Below are 17234 nucleotides of genomic sequence, written 5' to 3'. Positions count from 1 at the left end.
TTAGTGAAATGAATAGCAAGGTATATGTCATTTTATGCATAGTTCTTGAAAAATACATATAGTAAAGTACTGACTTGTCCAGCACTAACCTGTGTCATGAAAACAGACTCCACAGTGGGCTCAGAACCGAAGCTCATCTCCTGCTCCAATGTCTCCGAAGAGCCAACCGATTTAGGACTCTGCTCCATGGGTGTGTCACATGGTCCAACGGAAGAGGTTCTGATTGGCGGGAGAGGGGTGGATGACATCACAGATTCCATTACATCATTCTCATAAAGGGGCAGTCTCAGGAACGGGTGTACCGGAGGCTCTAACATCAACGGCTGTTTAGGGATTTTGGGAACATGTGTTCTGACCTATGAAATAAATAATAATGTAACACACGTCCCGCAGAGGGATTCATTTCTGCTCACATATTCATATATCTCTCCCAGACATCAAGAAAGTGTGGGGGTGCTGCTTATTAGGCTCAGAGCACCCCGTATATAATCATATACAGGCACACCTCCAGATGAGGCAAGAACTATTAAGGAAGGAGCAGGTAGCTGGTATTCTCCCTGTAATAGAGTGGCCAGCGCAGTCATCTGATCGGGTGCTGGACAGGGTCCCGACAGTCATTTACCTGACGTCCGGATCCCAACTGTTAAAACACCGACAGCCGGGTTCCCGACGGCCACCGGCTATAAATATGTTATGCTATAAAAAATTTCTGGGTGACCCCAATTTCGACTTTGTGCATGTCCACCTTCTGCTGATGACCAAGTGACTGTGTCTGTGACCTATTGCAGTTTACCGGGAGATTACAGGAGACACGTTACCATCTCACCTTTCTCTTTTCCCTGACAGGAATAATAAGATGGGGCTTATGGTGTCTTGTTGATTTTTTCCGAATTATTTTAATCCCAAGTCGCTGTTGTAGGAAACTTCCGAGTAATGGCGGATCCCCTATAGATTAATAATATAAGGGATTATAGTAGCACTGCAGGCCGCACAGGGGTCAGTCATGTGACAGTTAGTGCGTCAGGTCATACTATAGGTACTGTACAAGCCGCACAGGGGTCAGTCATGTGACAGTTAGTGCGTCAGGTCACACTATAGGTACTGTACAAGCCGCACAGTAGTCAGTCATGTGACAGTCAGTGCGTCAGGTCACACTATAGGTACTGTACAAGCCGCACAGGGGTCAGTCATGTGACAGTCAGTGCGTCAGGTCACATTATAGGTACTGTACAAGCCGCACAGTAGTCAGTCATGTGACAGTCAGTGCGTCAGGTCACACTATAGGTACTGTACAAGCCGCATAGGGGTCAGTCATGTGACAGTCAGTGCGTCAGGTCACACTATAGGTACTGTACAAGCCGCACAGGGGTCAGTCATGTGACAGTCAGTGCGTCAGGTCACACTATAGGTTCTGTACAAGCCGCACAGGAGTCAGTAATGTGACAGTCAGTGCGTCAGGTCACACTATAGGTACTGTACAAGCCGCACAGTAGTCAGTTATGTGACAGTCAGTGCGTCAGGTCACACTATAGGTACTGTACAAGCAGCACAGGAGTCAGTAATGTGACAGTCAGTGCGTCAGGTCACACTATAGGTACTGTACAAGCCGCACAGGGGTCAGTAATGTGACAGTCAGTGCGTCAGGTCACACTATAGGTACTGTACAAGCTGCACAGGAGACAGTAATGTGACAGTCAGTGCGTCAGGTCACACTATAGGTACTGTACAAGCCGCATAGGGGTCAGTCATGTGACAGTCAGTGCGTCAGGTCACACTATAGGTACTGTACAAGCTGCACAGTAGTCAGTCATGTGACAGTCACTGCGTCAGGTCACACTTTAGGTACTGTACAAGCCGCACAGTAGTCAGTCATGTGACAGTCAGTGCGTCAGGTCACACTATAGGTACTGTACAAGCCGCACAGGGGTCAGTCATGTGAAAGTCAGTGCGTCAGGTCACATTATAGGTACTGTACAAGCCGCACAGTAGTCAGTCATGTGACAGTCAGTGCGTCAGGTCACACTATAGGTACTGTACAAGCTGCACAGTAGTCAGTCATGTGACAGTCACTGTGTCAGGTCACACTATAGGTACTGTACAAGCTGCACAGTAGTCAGTCATGTGACAGTCAGTGCGTCAGGTCACACTAGAGGTACTGTACAAGCAGCACAGGAGACAGTAATGTGACAGTCAGTGCGTCAGGTCACACTATAGGTACTGTACAAGCCGCACAGGGGTCAGTCATGTGACAGTCAGTACGTCAGGTCACACTATAGGTACTGTACAAGCCGCACAGTAGTCAGTCATGTGACAGTCAGTGCGTCAGGTCACACTATAGGTACTGTACAAGCCGCACAGGGGTCAGTAATGTGACAGTCAGTGCGTCAGGTCACACTATAGGTACTGTACAAGCTGCACAGGAGACAGTAATGTGACAGTCAGTGCGTCAGGTCACACTATAGGTACTGTACAAGCTGCACAGTAGTCAGTCATGTGACAGTCACTGTGTCAGGTCACACTATAGGTACTGTACAAGCTGCACAGTAGTCAGTCATGTGACAGTCAGTGCGTCAGGTCACACTAGAGGTACTGTACAAGCAGCACAGGAGACAGTAATGTGACAGTCAGTGCGTCAGGTCACACTATAGGTACTGTACAAGCCGCACAGGGGTCAGTAATGTGACAGTCAGTGCGTCAGGTCACACTATAGGTACTGTACAAGCTGCACAGGAGACAGTAATGTGAAAGTCAGTGCGTCAGGTCACACTATAGGTACTGTACAAGCTGCACAGGGGTCAGTCATGTGACAGTCAGTGCGTCAGGTCACACTATAGGTACTGTACAAGCCGCATAGAGGTCAGTCATGTGACAGTCAGTGCGTCAGGTCACACTATAGGTACTGTACAAGCAGCACAGGGGTCAGTCATGTGACAGTCAGTGCGTCAGGTCACACTATAGGTACTGTACAAGCTGCACAGGGGTCAGTCATGTGACAGTCACTGCGTCAGGTCACACTATAGGTACTGTACAAGCAGCACAGGGGTCAGTAATGTGACAGTCAGTGCGTCAGGTCACACTAGAGATACTGTACAAGCCGCACAGGGGTCAGTCATGTGACAGTCAGTGCGTCAGGTCACACTATAGGTACTGTACAAGCCGCATAGGGGTCAGTAATGTGACAGTCAGTGTGTCAGGTCACACTATAGGTACTGTACAAGCTGCACAGGAGACAGTAATGTGACAGTCAGTGCATCAGGTCACACTATAGGTACTGTACAAGCTGCACAGGAGACAGTAATGTGACAGTCAGTGCATCAGGTCACACTATAGGTACTGTACAAGCCGCACAGTAGACAGTCATGTGACAGTCAGTGCGTCAGGTCACACTATAGGTACTGTACAAGCCGCATAGAGGTCAGTAATGTGACAGTCAGTGCGTCAGGTCACACTATAGGTACTGTACAAGCAGCACAGGGGTCAGTAATGTGACAGTCAGTGCGTCAGGTCACACTATAGGTACTGTACAAGCCGCACAGTAGTCAGTCATGTGACAGTCACTGCGTCAGGTCACACTATAGGTACTGTACAAGCAGCACAGGGGTCAGTCATGTGACAGTCAGTGCGTCAGGTCACACTATAGGTACTGTACAAGCCGCATAGGGGTCAGTAATGTGACAGTCAGTGTGTCAGGTCACACTATAGGTACTGTACAAGCCGCATAGGGGTCAGTAATGTGACAGTCAGTGTGTCAGGTCACACTATAGGTACTGTACAAGCTGCACAGGGGTCAGTAATGTGACAGTTAGTGCGTCAGGTTACACTATAGGTACTGTACAAGCTGCACAGTAGTCAGTCATGTGACAGTCAGTGCGTCAGGTCACACTATAGGTACTGTACAAGCCGCACAGTAGTCAGTCATGTGACAGTCAGTGCGTCAGGTCACACTATAGGTACTGTACAAGCCGCACAGTAGTCAGTCATGTGACAGTCACTGCGTCAGGTCACACTATAGGTACTGTACAAGCCGCACAGGAGTCAGTAATGTGACAGTCAGTGCGTCAGGTCACACTAGAGGTACTGTACAAGCCGCATAGGGGTCAGTAATGTGACAGTCAGTACGTCAGGTCACACTATAGGTACTGTACAAGCTGCAAAGGAGTCAGTAATGTGACAGTCAGTGCGTCAGGTCACACTATAGGTACTGTACAAGCCGCACAGTAGTCAGTTATGTGACAGTCAGTGCGTCAGGTCACACTATAGGTACTGTACAAGCTGCACAGGAGACAGTAATGTGACAGTCAGTGCGTCAGGTCACACTATAGGTACTGTACAAGCCGCACAGTAGTCAGTTATGTGACAGTCAGTGCGTCAGGTCACACTATAGGTACTGTACAAGCCGCACAGTAGTCAGTCATGTGACAGTCAGTGCGTCAGGTCACACTATAGGTACTGTACAAGCAGCACAGGAGTCAGTAATGTGACAGTCAGTGCGTCAGGTCACACTATAGGTACTGTACAAGCAGCACAGGAGTCAGTAATGTGACAGTCAGTGCGTCAGGTCACACTATAGGTACTGTACAAGCTGCACAGGAGACAGTAATGTGACAGTCAGTGCGTCAGGTCACACTATAGGTACTGTACAAGCCGCATAGGGGTCAGTCATGTGACAGTCAGTGCGTCAGGTCACACTATAGGTACTGTACAAGCCGCACAGGGGTCAGTCATGTGACAGTCAGTGCGTCAGGTCACACTATAGGTACTGTACAAGCCGCACAGGGGTCAGTCATGTGACAGTCAGTACGTCAGGTCACACTATAGGTACTGTACAAGCTGCACAGGAGTCAGTAATGTGACAGTCAGTGCGTCAGGTCACACTATAGGTACTGTACAAGCCGCACAGGGGTCAGTCACGTGACAGTCAGTACGTCAGGTCACACTATAGGTACTGTACAAGCTGCACAGGAGTCAGTAATGTGACAGTCAGTGTGTCAGGTCACACTATAGGTACTGTACAAGCCGCACAGGGGTCAGTCATGTGACAATCAGTACGTCAGGTCACACTATAGGTACTGTACAAGCTGCACAGGAGACAGTAATGTGACAGTCAGTGCATCAGGTCACACTATAGGTACTGTACAAGCCGCACAGTAGACAGTCCTGTGACAGTCAGTGCGTCAGGTCACACTATAGGTACTGTACAAGCCGCACAGTAGTCAGTCATGTGACAGTCACTGCGTCAGGTCACACTATAGGTACTGTACAAGCCGCACAGTAGACAGTCCTGTGACAGTCAGTGCGTCAGGTCACACTATAGGTACTGTACAAGCCGCACAGTAGTCAGTCATGTGACAGTCAGTGCGTCAGGTCACACTATAGGTACTGTACAAGCAGCACAGGAGTCAGTAATGTGACAGTCAGTGCGTCAGGTCACACTATAGGTACTGCCCAAGCCGCACAGGGGTCAGTCATGTGACAGTCAGTACGTCAGGTCACACTATAGGTACTGTACAAGCTGCACAGGAGACAGTAATGTGACAGTCAGTGCGTCAGGTCACACTATAGGTACTGTACAAGCCGCACAGTAGTCAGTTATGTGACAGTCAGTGCGTCAGGTCACACTATAGGTACTGTACAAGCCGCACAGTAGTCAGTCATGTGACAGTCAGTGCGTCAGGTCACACTATAGGTACTGTACAAGCAGCACAGGAGTCAGTAATGTGACAGTCAGTGCGTCAGGTCACACTATAGGTACTGTACAAGCAGCACAGGAGTCAGTAATGTGACAGTCAGTGCGTCAGGTCACACTATAGGTACTGTACAAGCTGCACAGGAGACAGTAATGTGACAGTCAGTGCGTCAGGTCACACTATAGGTACTGTACAAGCCGCATAGGGGTCAGTCATGTGACAGTCAGTGCGTCAGGTCACACTATAGGTACTGTACAAGCCGCACAGGGGTCAGTCATGTGACAGTCAGTGCGTCAGGTCACACTATAGGTACTGTACAAGCCGCACAGGGGTCAGTCATGTGACAGTCAGTACGTCAGGTCACACTATAGGTACTGTACAAGCTGCACAGGAGTCAGTAATGTGACAGTCAGTGCGTCAGGTCACACTATAGGTACTGTACAAGCCGCACAGGGGTCAGTCACGTGACAGTCAGTACGTCAGGTCACACTATAGGTACTGTACAAGCTGCACAGGAGTCAGTAATGTGACAGTCAGTGCGTCAGGTCACACTATAGGTACTGTACAAGCCGCACAGGGGTCAGTCATGTGACAATCAGTACGTCAGGTCACACTATAGGTACTGTACAAGCTGCACAGGAGACAGTAATGTGACAGTCAGTGCATCAGGTCACACTATAGGTACTGTACAAGCCGCACAGTAGACAGTCCTGTGACAGTCAGTGCGTCAGGTCACACTATAGGTACTGTACAAGCCGCACAGTAGTCAGTCATGTGACAGTCACTGCGTCAGGTCACACTATAGGTACTGTACAAGCCGCACAGTAGACAGTCCTGTGACAGTCAGTGCGTCAGGTCACACTATAGGTACTGTACAAGCCGCACAGTAGTCAGTCATGTGACAGTCACTGCGTCAGGTCACACTATAGGTACTGTACAAGCCGCACATGAGTAAGTTATGTGACAGTCAGTGCTTCAGGTCACACTAGAGGTACTGTACAAGCCGCACAGGAGTCAGTCCTGTGACAGTCAGTGCGTCAGGTCACACTAGAGGTACTGTGCAAGCCGCGCAGGAGTAAGTTATGTGACAGTCAGTGCGTCAGGTCCTTGATACCTTTCCTGAGAGTGGTCAGTGGATTCCCATAGATCACCAGCTCATCCAGCGAGGGAAAGAGGGCGACTGCTAACAGATCATCCTCATGCCGTATCTGTGAAATAACATGGGATACTGTGTCTGGCGGATGGCTCGCTGCTAGCGCAGGGCTGGGACAGGTGCGGATACTATGTTTGGCGGATGGCTCGCTGCTAGTGCAGGGCTGGGACAGGTGCGGATACTGTCTCTGGCGGATGGCTTGCTCCTAGGGCAGGGCTGGGACAGGTGCGGATACTGTCTCTGGCGGATGGCTCGCTCCTAGCGCAGGGGTGGGACAGGTGCTGATACTGTGTCTGGCTGATGGCTTGCTCCTAGAGCAGGGCTGGAACAGGGGCGTATACGGTGTCTGGCGGATAGCTTGCTCCTAGCGCAGGGGTGGGACAGGTGCTGATACTGTGTCTGGCTAATGGCTTGCTCCTAGAGCAGGGCTGGAACAGGGGCGTATACGGTGTCTGGCGGATGGCTTGCTCCTAGAGCAGGGCTGGGACAGGTGCAGATACTGTGTCTGGCGGATAACTCTCTCCTAGCACAGGGCTGGGACAGGTGTGGATACTGTGTCTGGCGGAATGCTCGCTCCTAGCGTGGGGCTGGGACAGGTGCGGATACTGTCTCTGGCGGATGGCTTGCTCCTAGTGTAGGGGTGGAACAGGTGCGGATACTGTGTCTGGCGGATGGCTTGCTCCTAGTGTAGGGCTGGGACAGGTGCAGATACTGTGTCTGGCGGATGGCTTGCTCCTAGGGCAGGGGTAGGACAGGTGCGGATACTGTGTCTGGTGGATGGCTTGCTCCTAGGGCAGGGGTGGGACAGGTGCGGATACTGTGTCTGGCGGATGGCTTGCTCCTAGCGCAGGGCTGGGATAGGTGCGGATTCTGTGTCTGGCGGATGGCTTGCTCCTAGCGCAGGGCTGGGACAGGTGCGGATACTGTGTCTGGCTGATGGCTTGCTCCTAGCGCAGGGCTGGGACAGGTGCGGATACTGTGTCTGGCTGGTGGCTTGCTGCTAGCGCAGGGCTGGGACAGGTGTGGATACTGTGTCTGGCGGAATGCTCGCTCCTAGCGTGGGGCTGGGACAGGCGAGGATACTGTGTCTGGCGGATGGCTTGCTCCTAGCGCAGGGCTGGGACAGGTGCGGATACTGTGTCTGGCGGATGGCTTGCTCCTAGGGCAGGGGTGGGACAGGTGTGGATACTGTGTCTGGTGGATGGCTTGCTCCTAGGGCAGGGGTGGGACAGGTGCGGATACTGTGTCTGGCGGATGGCTTGCTCCTAGCGCAGGGCTGGGACAGGTGCGGATACTGTGTCTGGCGGATGGCTTACTGCTAGCGCAGGCCTGGGACAGGTGCAGATACTGTGTCTGGCGGATGGCTTGCTGCTAGCGCAGGCCTGGGACAGGTGCGGATACTGTGTCTGGCGGATGGCTTACTGCTAGCGCAGGGGTGGGACAGGTGCGGATACTGTGTCTGGCGGATGGCTTACTGCTAGCGCAGAGCTGGGACAGGTGCGGATACTGTGTCTGGCGGATGGCTTGCTCCTAGCACAGGCCTGGGACAGGTGCGGATACTGTGACTAGAGGATGGTTTGCTCCTAGCGCAGGGCTGGGACAGGTGCGGATACTGTGTCTGGCGGTTGGCTTGCTCCTAGCGCAGGGCTGAGACAGGTGCGGATACTGTGTCTGGCGGATGCTTCGCTCCTAGCGCAGGGCTGGGACAGGTGCGGATACTGTGTCTGGCGGATGCTTCGCTCCTAGCGCAGGGCTGGGACAGGTGCGGATACTGTGTCTGGCGGATGGCTCACTCCTAGCGCAGGGCTGGGACAGGTGTGGATACTGTGTCTGGCGGATGGCTCGCTGCTAGCGCAGGGCAGGGATAGGTGCGGTGGATACAGTGTCCGGCGGATGGCTTGCTCCTAGGGCAGGGGTGGGACAGGTGCGGATACTGTGTCTGGCGGATGGCTTACTGCTAGCGCAGAGCTGGGACAGGTGCGGATACTGTGTCTGGTGGATGGCTTGCTCCTAGCACAGGCCTGGGACAGGTGCGGATACTGTGACTAGAGGATGGTTTGCTCCTAGCGCAGGGCTGGGACAGGTGCGGATACTGTGACTGGTGGATGGCTCGCTCCTAGCGCAGGGCTGAGACAGGTGCGGATACTGTGTCTGGCGGATGCTTCGCTCCTAGCGCAGGGCTGGGACAGGTGCGGATACTGTGTCTGGCGGATGCTTCGCTCCTAGCGCAGGGCTGGGACAGGTGCGGATACTGTGTCTGGCGGATGGCTCACTCCTAGCGCAGGGCTGGGACAGGTGTGGATACTGTGTCTGGCGGATGGCTCGCTGCTAGCGCAGGGCAGGGATAGGTGCGGTGGATACAGTGTCCGGCGGATGGCTTGCTCCTAGGGCAGGGGTGGGACAGGTGCAGATACTGTGTCTGGCGGATGCTTCGCTCCTAGCACAGGGCTGGGACAGGTGCGGATACTGTGTCTGGCGGAATGCTCGCTCCTAGCGTGGGGCTGGGACAGGTGCGGATACTGTGTCTGGCGGTTGGCTTGCTGCTAGGGCAGGGGTGGGACAGGTGCGGATACTGTGTCTGGTGGATGGCTTGCTGCTAGCGCAGGGGTGGGACAGGTGCGGATACTGTGTCTGGCTGATGGCTTGCTGCTAGGGCAGGGGTGGGACAGGTGCGGATACTGTGTCTGGCGGATGGCTTGCTGCTAGCGCAGGGCTGGGACAGGTGCGGATACTGTGTCTGGCCGATGGCTGGCTCCTAGCACAGGGATGGTACATGTGCGGATCGGGTGTCTGGCGGATGGCTTGCTGCTAACGCAGGGCTGGGACAGGTGCGGATACTATGTCTGGCAGATACTGTGACTAGAGGATGGTTTGCTCCTAGCGCAGGGCTGGGACAGGTGCAGATACTGTGTCTGGCGGTTGGCTTGCTGCTAGCGCAGGGCTGGGACAGGTGCGGATACGGTGTTTGGCGGATGGCTTACTGCTAGCGCAGGGCTGGTACAGGTGCGCATACTATGTCTGGCTGATGGCTTGTTGCTAACGCAGGGCTGGGACTGCTGTGGATACTGTGTCTGGCAGATACTGTGACTAGAGGATGGTTTGCTCCTAGCGCAGGGCTGGGACAGGTGCGGATACTGTGTCTGGCGGATGTGTTGCTGCTAGCGCAGGGCTGGGACAGGTGCGGATACTGTGTCTGGCCGATGGCTGGCTCCTAGCACAGGGCTGGGACATGTGCGGATACGGTGTTTGTCGGATGGCTTACTGCTAGCGCAGGGCTGGTACAGGTGCGCATACTATGTCTGGCTGATGGCTTGTTGCTAACGCAGGGCTGGGACAGGTGCGGATACTATGTCTGGCAGATACTGTGACTAGAGGATGGTTTGCTCCTAGCGCAGGACTGGGACAGGTGCAGATACTGTGTCTGGCGGTTGGCTTGCTGCTAGCGCAGGGCTGGGACAGGTGCGGATACTATGTCTGGCTGATGGCTTGTTGCTAACGCTGGGCTGGGACAGGTGCGGATACTGTGTCTGGCGGATGGCTTACTGCTAGCGCAGGGCTGGGATAGGTGCGGATACTGTGTCTGGCGGATGGCTGGCTCCTAGCACAGGGCTGGGACATGTGCGGATACTGTGTCTGGCGGTTGGCTTGCTGCTAGCGCAGGGGTGGGACAGGTGCGGATACTGTGTCTGGTGGATGGCTGGCTCCTAGCACAGGGCTGGGACATGTGCGGATACTGTGTCTGGCGGATGGCTGGCTCCTAGCACAGGGCTGGGACATGTGCGGAAACTGTGTCTGGCGGTTGGCTTGCTGCTAGCGCAGGGGTGGGACAGGTGCGGATACTGTGTCTGGTGGATGGCTTGCTGCTAGCGCAGGGCTGGGACAGGTGCGGATACTGTGTCTGGCTGATGGCTTGCTGCTAGCGCAGGGCTGGGACAGGTGCGGATACTGTGTCTGGCGGATGGCTGGCTCCTAGCGCAGGGCTGGGACAGGTGCGGATACTGTGTCTGGCGGATGGCTCGCTCCTAGCACAGGGCTGGGACATGTGCGGATACTGTGTCTGGCGGTTGGCTTGCTGCTAGCGCAGGGGTGGGACAGGTGCGGATACTGTGTCTGGTGGATGGCTTGCTGCTAGCGCAGGGCTGGGACAGGTGCGGATACTGTGTCTGGTGGATGGCTTGCTGCTAGCGCAGGGGTGGGACATGTGCGGATACTGTGTCTGGCGGTTGGCTTGCTGCTAGCGCAGGGGTGGGACAGGAGCGGATACTGTGTCTGGTGGATGGCTTGCTGCTAGCGCAGGGGTGGGACAGGTGCGGATACTGTGTCTGGCTGATGGCTTGCTGCTAGCGCAGGGCTGGGACAGGTGTGGATACTGTGTCTGGCGGATGGCTTGCTCCTAGCACAGGGCTGGGACAGGTGCGGATACTGTGTCTGGCGGATGGCTGGCTCCTAGCACAGGGATGGTACATGTGCGGATCGGGTGTCTGGCGGATGGCTTGCTGCTAACGCAGGGCTGGGACTGCTGTGGATACTGTGTCTGGCAGATACTGTGACTAGAGGATGGTTTGCTCCTAGCGCAGGGTTGATACTGTGTCTGATGTTGCATTAACGCTACAGATCTTGGCATTAATATAGTATTATGGCTACTAAGAATACGAATACAATTTTTCTATTCTTAATACAATTGAATAAGGCTGTTTTAACCGTATGCAAATTCGTGTTCCGGAGGAGAATTTACAAAGCAGTCAAATCCGACTGCTTTGTAACCCTCCGATGTCGTATCCATTCGTATTGATTCGTATTAGCGGCCAATACGAATTCGTATACGTAGCCTGTCAGATCCGTGCAGGCTGCAGTGTGTAAAAAATAAATAAAAATAATAAAAATAAATACATTTACAGAACAGCGTGGGGTCCCCCCCCACGGCCGTAACCAGCACCAGGCTCAAAGAGACGGGCCTGGTTTAAAATTGACATAGGGCTACGCTGATTTTTTAAAACCAGCCCCAGGCTCCAGGGCCGGGTCTTGTTCCCAAAATACGGGGGACAAAATGACTAGGGGTCCCCCGTATTTTAAGAACAAGCCCCAGGCCCAACCAGCCAGCAGGGTAATGTCACAGCCGGGGGACACTTATGATATAAGGTCCCGCGGCCAAAAACATTAACCGTACTGACCAGTCAGCCTAAGCAGGGGTCCTGGGGGAGTGGGGAACCCCCCCCCCCAACGAAGGGGTCCCCCCCTCCAGAGCTTACCTGCTTAGGCTGAAGCCTGGTGCTCTCCCCGGTACCCCTGGGTGTTGGGTACTGGGCTGATTCAGTGTAAAAAATAGAAATAAAAACTATTGTCTAATACTGTGGAACTATGAGTCCCAGCAAGCCTCCCCCGCATGCTGGGACCTGGAGAACTAAAAGTCCCAGCATGCGGGGCATTAAAGGGCCCACTGGAACTTGTAGTTCCACAGTAATAGAAATAGTTAAATAAACACACACTGACACACATGAAAAATAAAACTTTAATACATCCAAAGCCCACACATACTGATACTTACCTATCTTGAGCCCGTAGGTCCTGGGGTCCGGGTGTCCGTAGTCCGGGAGTCCTGGGGTCCATAGAAATCCTTTAGGGGACCTGTGGAAGTAAATTCTACTCACCAAGGTCCTCCGGCAAAATCGCAAAACACGAAACCAGCGCACTGAATGGGAGAGCCGCTGAAGTTTAATCTTCAGCGCCTCTCCCCCGATTCTAGCGGCCAATTAGGATCCGAGAAATTCAGCTTCTGATTGGCTGCTAGGCGGCCAATAGAATAATTCGGGGGAGAGGCGCTGAAGATGAAACTTTAGCGGCTCTCCCATTCAGTGCACTGGTTTCGGGTTTTGCGGTTTGTTATTTTTTCCAAGATCCCTGGACTCCGGCGGAACCAAGAGGACGATCTACACCGGAGGACCGTGGTGAGTAGAATTTCCTTCCACGGGTCCCCAAAAGGATTTCTACGGACCCCAGGACTCCCGGACTATGGACCCCAGGACTCCCGGACCGATGGACGGGGACCTACCTATGGGCCCAAGATAGGTAAGTATCAGTATGTGTGGGCTTTGGATGTATTAAAGTTTTATTTTTCATGTGTGTCAGTGTGTGTTTATTTAACTATTTCTATTACTGTGGAACTACAAGTTCCAGCTGGCCTTTTAATGCCCCGCATGCTGGGACTTATGGTTCTCCAAGTTCCAGCATGCGGGGAGGCTTGCTGGGACTCATAGTTCCACAGTATTAGACAATAAATACTACTTAATCAGCCCAGTACCCAACACCCAGGGGTACCGGGGACAGCACCAGGCTTTAGACTGGGCAGGTAAGTTCTGGAGGAGGGGGACCCCTTCTTTGGGGGTTCCCCACTCCCCCAGGTTCCCTGGCCAGGCTGACTGGTCGGTAGGGTGATGTTTTAGCTCTGGGACCTTATAAATAAGTGTCCCCCGGCTGTGGCATTACCCTGCTGGCTGGTTGGGCCTGGGGCTGGTTCTTAAAATACGGGGGACCCCTATTCATTTTGTCCCCCATATTTTGGGAACCAGACCCGGCCCTGGGACCTGGGTCTGGTTTAAAAAAATCAGCGTAGCCCTATGTCAATTGTTCTGATTTTTTTAAACCAGCCCCGGCTCTTTGAGCCTGGTGCTGGTTACGGCCGTGGGGGGACCCCACGCCATTTTTTAAATGTATTTATTTTTATCTTTTTTACACACTGAAGCCGGCACGGATCTCACTAGTCCGTGCAGGCTAAAGCCAAATAAAGTCTATTTTCCTGGCGTATTTGGCCGGCAATCGCGGCCGTTTTACGCCAATTAGCAGCCGTATTATCAATACGGCCGCTTAGTAAATCAGGAATGACCATTCTTTTGAATGGTGATTCCTGTCGTATTCCTTCGATGGTGTAGACATTCATATTTGTAAATACAAATGCGAATGTCCCATCAATACGAATACGAATTGGCGTATTTTCTGGATAGTAAATCCCAAAAATACGAATGTGTAAAAAATAGGTGTATTTCTGGATACGAATACACCTATTTTTTAAAGAATTTGCTTAATTTCCCCCTAAATGTGTGACACAGACTCGTGACAACAGGAACACAAGGAGATACACACGCACCTTGTTGTCAGCCAGGCTCAGGGACCTCAGGGTTAGAAAGGGAGGGGACGCGGCATCAGACACTTGCTCTGTGGAGGACAGAAGGAAGCTGGGCAGGAACGAGGAGCTGATGGCTGTATCCAGGGGGTTCTGATGGACAGAAGGAGACCACTGTGACACCGGCCATAAGTATAAAAGTACAGGGACCAGTGCTGGTGGCACCAGTACACAGCCCCAATATTACCACCACTCTTGTGGATACAGACTACGACGTACCAACCTGTTCAGGGGCAGACTTCCCGCAGCTGCTGGACGGTCGGAAAATCACTTCTGCAAACAAATAAAATACCAATTATTCAATATGATCACATTTTCTACACTCCCCCCTTGTGCTCGGGAGCAGACCTGTAGGCGGAAGTGTTCCTGTAATCCTCCCTAGCTGCCGGCTACAGGTCTGCTCCCGGGGCCTAGTGTTCCTGTAATCCTCCCCAGCTGCCGGCTACAGGTCTGCTCCTGGGGCCTAGTGTTCCTGTAATCCTCCCTAGCTTCCGGCTACTGGTCTGCTCCCGGGTCCTAGTGTTCCTGTAATCCTCCCCTAGCTGCCGGCTACAGGTCTGCTCCCGGGGCCTAGTGTTCCTGTAATCCTCCCCTAGCTGCCGGCTACAGGTCTGCTCCCAGGGCCTAGTGTCCCTGTAATCCTCCCTAGCTGCCGGCTACAGGTCTGCTCCCGGGGCCTAGTGTTCCTGTAATCCTCCCTAGCTGCCGGCTATGGGTCTGCTCCCAGGGCCTAGTGTCCCTGTAATCCTCCCTAGCTGCCGGCTACAGGTCTGCTCCCGGGGCCTAGTGTTCCTGTAATCCTCCCAGCTGCCGGCTACAGGTCTGCTCACGGGGCCTAGTGTCCCTGTAATCCTCCCCAGCTGCGGGCTACAGGTCTGCTCCCGGGGCCTAGTGTTCCTGTAATCCCCCCTAGCTGCCGGCTACAGGTCTGCTCCCGGGGCCTAGTGTTCCTGTAATCCTCCCTAGCTTCCGGCTACAGGTCTGCTCCCGGGGCCTAGTGTTCCTGTAATCCTCCCTAGCTGCCGGCTACAGGTCTGCTCCCGGGGTCTAGTGTTCCTGTAATCCCCCCTAGCTTCCGGCTAGGGAGCAGACCTGTAGCCGGCAGCTAGGGAGGATTACAGGAACACTAGGCCCCGGGAGCAGACCTGTAGCCGGCAGCTAGGGAGGATTACAGGAACACTAGGCCCCGGGAGCAGACCTGTAGCCGGCAGCTAGGGAGGATTACAGGAACACTAGACCCCGGGAGCAGACCTGTAGCCGGCAGCTAGGGAGGATTACAGGAACACTAGGCCCCGGGAGCAGACCTGTAGCCGGCAGCTAGGGAGGATTACAGGAACACTAGGCCCCGGGAGCAGACCTGTAGCCGGCAGCTAGGGAGGATTACAGGAACACTAGGCCCCGGGAGCAGACCTGTAGCCGGCAGCTAGGGGGGATTACAGGAACACTAGGCCCCGGGTGCAGACCTGTAGCCGGCAGCTAGGGTGGATTACAGGAACACTAGGCCCGGGAGCAGACCTGTAGCCGGCAGCTAGGGAGGATTACAGGAACACTAGGCCCCGGGAGCAGACCTGTAGGCGGCAGCTAGGGAGGATTACAGGAACACTAGGCCCCGGGAGCAGACCTGTAGGCAGCAGCTAGGGGGGATTACAGGAACACTAGGCCCCGGGAGCAGACCTGTAGCCGGCAGCTAGGGGGGATTACAGGAACACTAGGCACCGGGAGCAGACCTGTAGCCGGCAGCTGGGTAGGATTACAGGAACACTAGGCCCCGGGAGCAGACCAGTAGCTGGAAACTTGGGGGGATTACAGGAACACTAGGCCCCGGGAGCAGACCAGTAGCCGGCAGCTAGGGGGGGATTACAGGAACACTAGGCCCCGGGAGCAGACCCATAGCCGGCAGCTAGGGGGGATTACAGGAACACTAGACCCCGGGAGCAGACCTGTAGCCGGCAGCTGGGAGGATTACAGGAACACTAGGCCCCGGGAGCAGACCTATAGCCGGCAGCTGGGGAGGATTACATGACCACTAGGCCCCGGGAGCAGACCTGTAGCCGGCAGCTAGGGAGGATTACAGGAACACTAGGCCCCGGGAGCAGACCTGTAGCCAGCAGCTACCGAGGATTACAGGAACACTAGGCCCCGGGAGCAGACCTGTAGCCGGCAGCTGGGGAGGATTACAGGAACACTAGGCCCCGGGAGCAGATCTGTAGCCGGCAGCTAGAGGGGATTACAGGAACACTAGGCCCGGGAGCAGACCTGTAGCCGGCAGCTAGGGAGGATTACAGGAACACTAGGCCCCGGGAGCAGACCTGTAGGCGGCAGCTAGGGAGGATTACAGGAACACTAGGCCCCGGGAGCAGACCTGTAGGCAGCAGCTAGGGGGGATTACAGGAACACTAGGCCCCGGGAGCAGACCTGTAGCCGGCAGCTAGGGGGGATTACAGGAACACTAGGCACCGGGAGCAGACCTGTAGCCGGCAGCTGGGGAGGATTACAGGAACACTAGGCCCCGGGAGCAGACCAGTAGCCGGAAACTTGGGGGGATTACAGGAACACTAGGCCCCGGGAGCAGACCAGTAGCCGCCAGCTAGGGGGGGATTACAGGAACACTAGGCCCCAGGAGCAGACCCATAGCCGGCAGCTAGGGGGGATTACAGGAAGACTAGACCCCGGGAGCAGACCTGTAGCCGGCAGCTAGGGTGGATTACAGGAACACTAGGCCCGGGAGCAGACCTGTAGCCGGCAGCTAGGGAGGATTACAGGAACACTAGGCCCCGGGAGCAGACCTGTAGCCGGCAGCTAGGGTGGATTACAGGAACACTAGGCCCCGGGAGCAGACCTGTAGGCGGCAGCTAGGGAGGATTACAGGAACACTAGGCCCCGGGAGCAGACCTGTAGCCGGCAGCTAGGGTGGATTACAGGAACACTAGGCCCTGGGAGCAGAACAGTAGCCGGCAGCTAGGGAGGATTACAGGAACACTAGGCCCCGGGAGCAGACCTGTAGGAGGCAGCTAGGGGGGATTACAGGAACACTAGGCCCCGGGAGCAGACCTGTAGCCGGCAGCTAGGGGGGGATTACAGGAACACTAGGCACCGGGAGCAGACCTGTAGCCGGCAGCTGGGGAGGATTACAGGAACACTAGGCCCCGGGAGCAGACCAGTAGCCGGAAGCTTGGGGGGATTACAGGAACACTAGGCCCCGGGAGCAGACCAGTAG

General features: G+C 54.5%; 1 protein-coding gene across 7 annotated transcripts in view; it reads right to left on the bottom strand.

Annotated features, from left to right (window-relative positions):
• The window catches only part of XRRA1 (X-ray radiation resistance associated 1), an 81199-nt gene that overhangs the window by 11571 nt on the left and 52394 nt on the right, over positions 1–17234 (bottom strand). For all 7 annotated transcript variants that reach the window (XR_014469844.1, XR_014469843.1, XM_083170495.1 and 4 more), the window contains exons 10-14: positions 14241–14290; positions 13982–14110; positions 6802–6895; positions 827–945; positions 90–356 (exon numbers count right to left, since the gene is read on the bottom strand). Coding sequence is in view for 5 of the 7 variants with exons in the window: in XM_083170495.1 (XP_083026621.1) it covers positions 90–356; positions 827–945; positions 6802–6895; positions 13982–14110; positions 14241–14290 (659 nt within the window). In the remaining 2 variants the exon portion in view is untranslated. The remainder of the gene's footprint in view (positions 1–89; positions 357–826; positions 946–6801; positions 6896–13981; positions 14111–14240; positions 14291–17234) is intronic.

The sequence above is a fragment of the Crinia signifera genome, chromosome 2 (assembly GCF_055691185.1).
Source record: "Crinia signifera chromosome 2, ASM5569118v1, whole genome shotgun sequence".
In the NCBI taxonomy this organism is placed as follows: domain Eukaryota; kingdom Metazoa; phylum Chordata; class Amphibia; order Anura; family Myobatrachidae; genus Crinia; species Crinia signifera.
This window is presented reverse-complemented; position numbering and strand designations above follow the sequence as displayed.